Below are 378 nucleotides of genomic sequence, written 5' to 3'. Positions count from 1 at the left end.
CTATGGTCGGGGGGTTAGGGCTGGGGGGGACCAGGGTTGGGGGTGTTGGATGATTTGGGGGTTTTCTGTCCGTGTGTCACGCTGGTCTCGGGGAAGAGTCTGTGGTCAGGATGTCGGTTGTCTTCTATGATATGAATTTCTTCTTTTGTGGTCACAGGTAGAACTGCGCACATATGCGAGCGAACCAGAACTCGCCAATCTCAGCAGTGACTCCGCCTCCCCGCCGTCTGGCTTCCTTGGCTCAGATTCTGGCTACCAAACGTTGCCCACTAGAGGTAAGAGGAGGAATCACAAAGTCTGCTGTATAGAGAGGGGGAACTACAATCCCCAGCATGCCGTATCTTGGACGGATTTCTGCTGCTCTTAAAGTGGAGAGAC

At 53.7% G+C, this 378-nt stretch overlaps 1 protein-coding gene across 1 annotated transcript in view; it reads left to right on the top strand.

Annotated features, from left to right (window-relative positions):
* The window catches only part of PLEKHA7 (pleckstrin homology domain containing A7), a gene marked incomplete at its 5' end in the record, with an annotated part of 105209 nt that overhangs the window by 95977 nt on the left and 8854 nt on the right, over positions 1 to 378 (top strand). The window contains 1 exon segment of the mRNA XM_018572801.1: positions 158 to 275. Within this exon segment, the coding sequence (XP_018428303.1) occupies positions 158 to 275 (118 nt within the window).

This window comes from Nanorana parkeri, unplaced genomic scaffold, assembly GCF_000935625.1.
Source record: "Nanorana parkeri isolate BGI_ZX_2015 unplaced genomic scaffold, ASM93562v1 scaffold2136, whole genome shotgun sequence".
Classification (NCBI taxonomy): Eukaryota; Metazoa; Chordata; class Amphibia; order Anura; family Dicroglossidae; genus Nanorana; species Nanorana parkeri.
The sequence above is the reverse complement of the archived record's forward strand: the minus strand, read 5'-3'. Positions and strand labels throughout refer to the sequence as shown.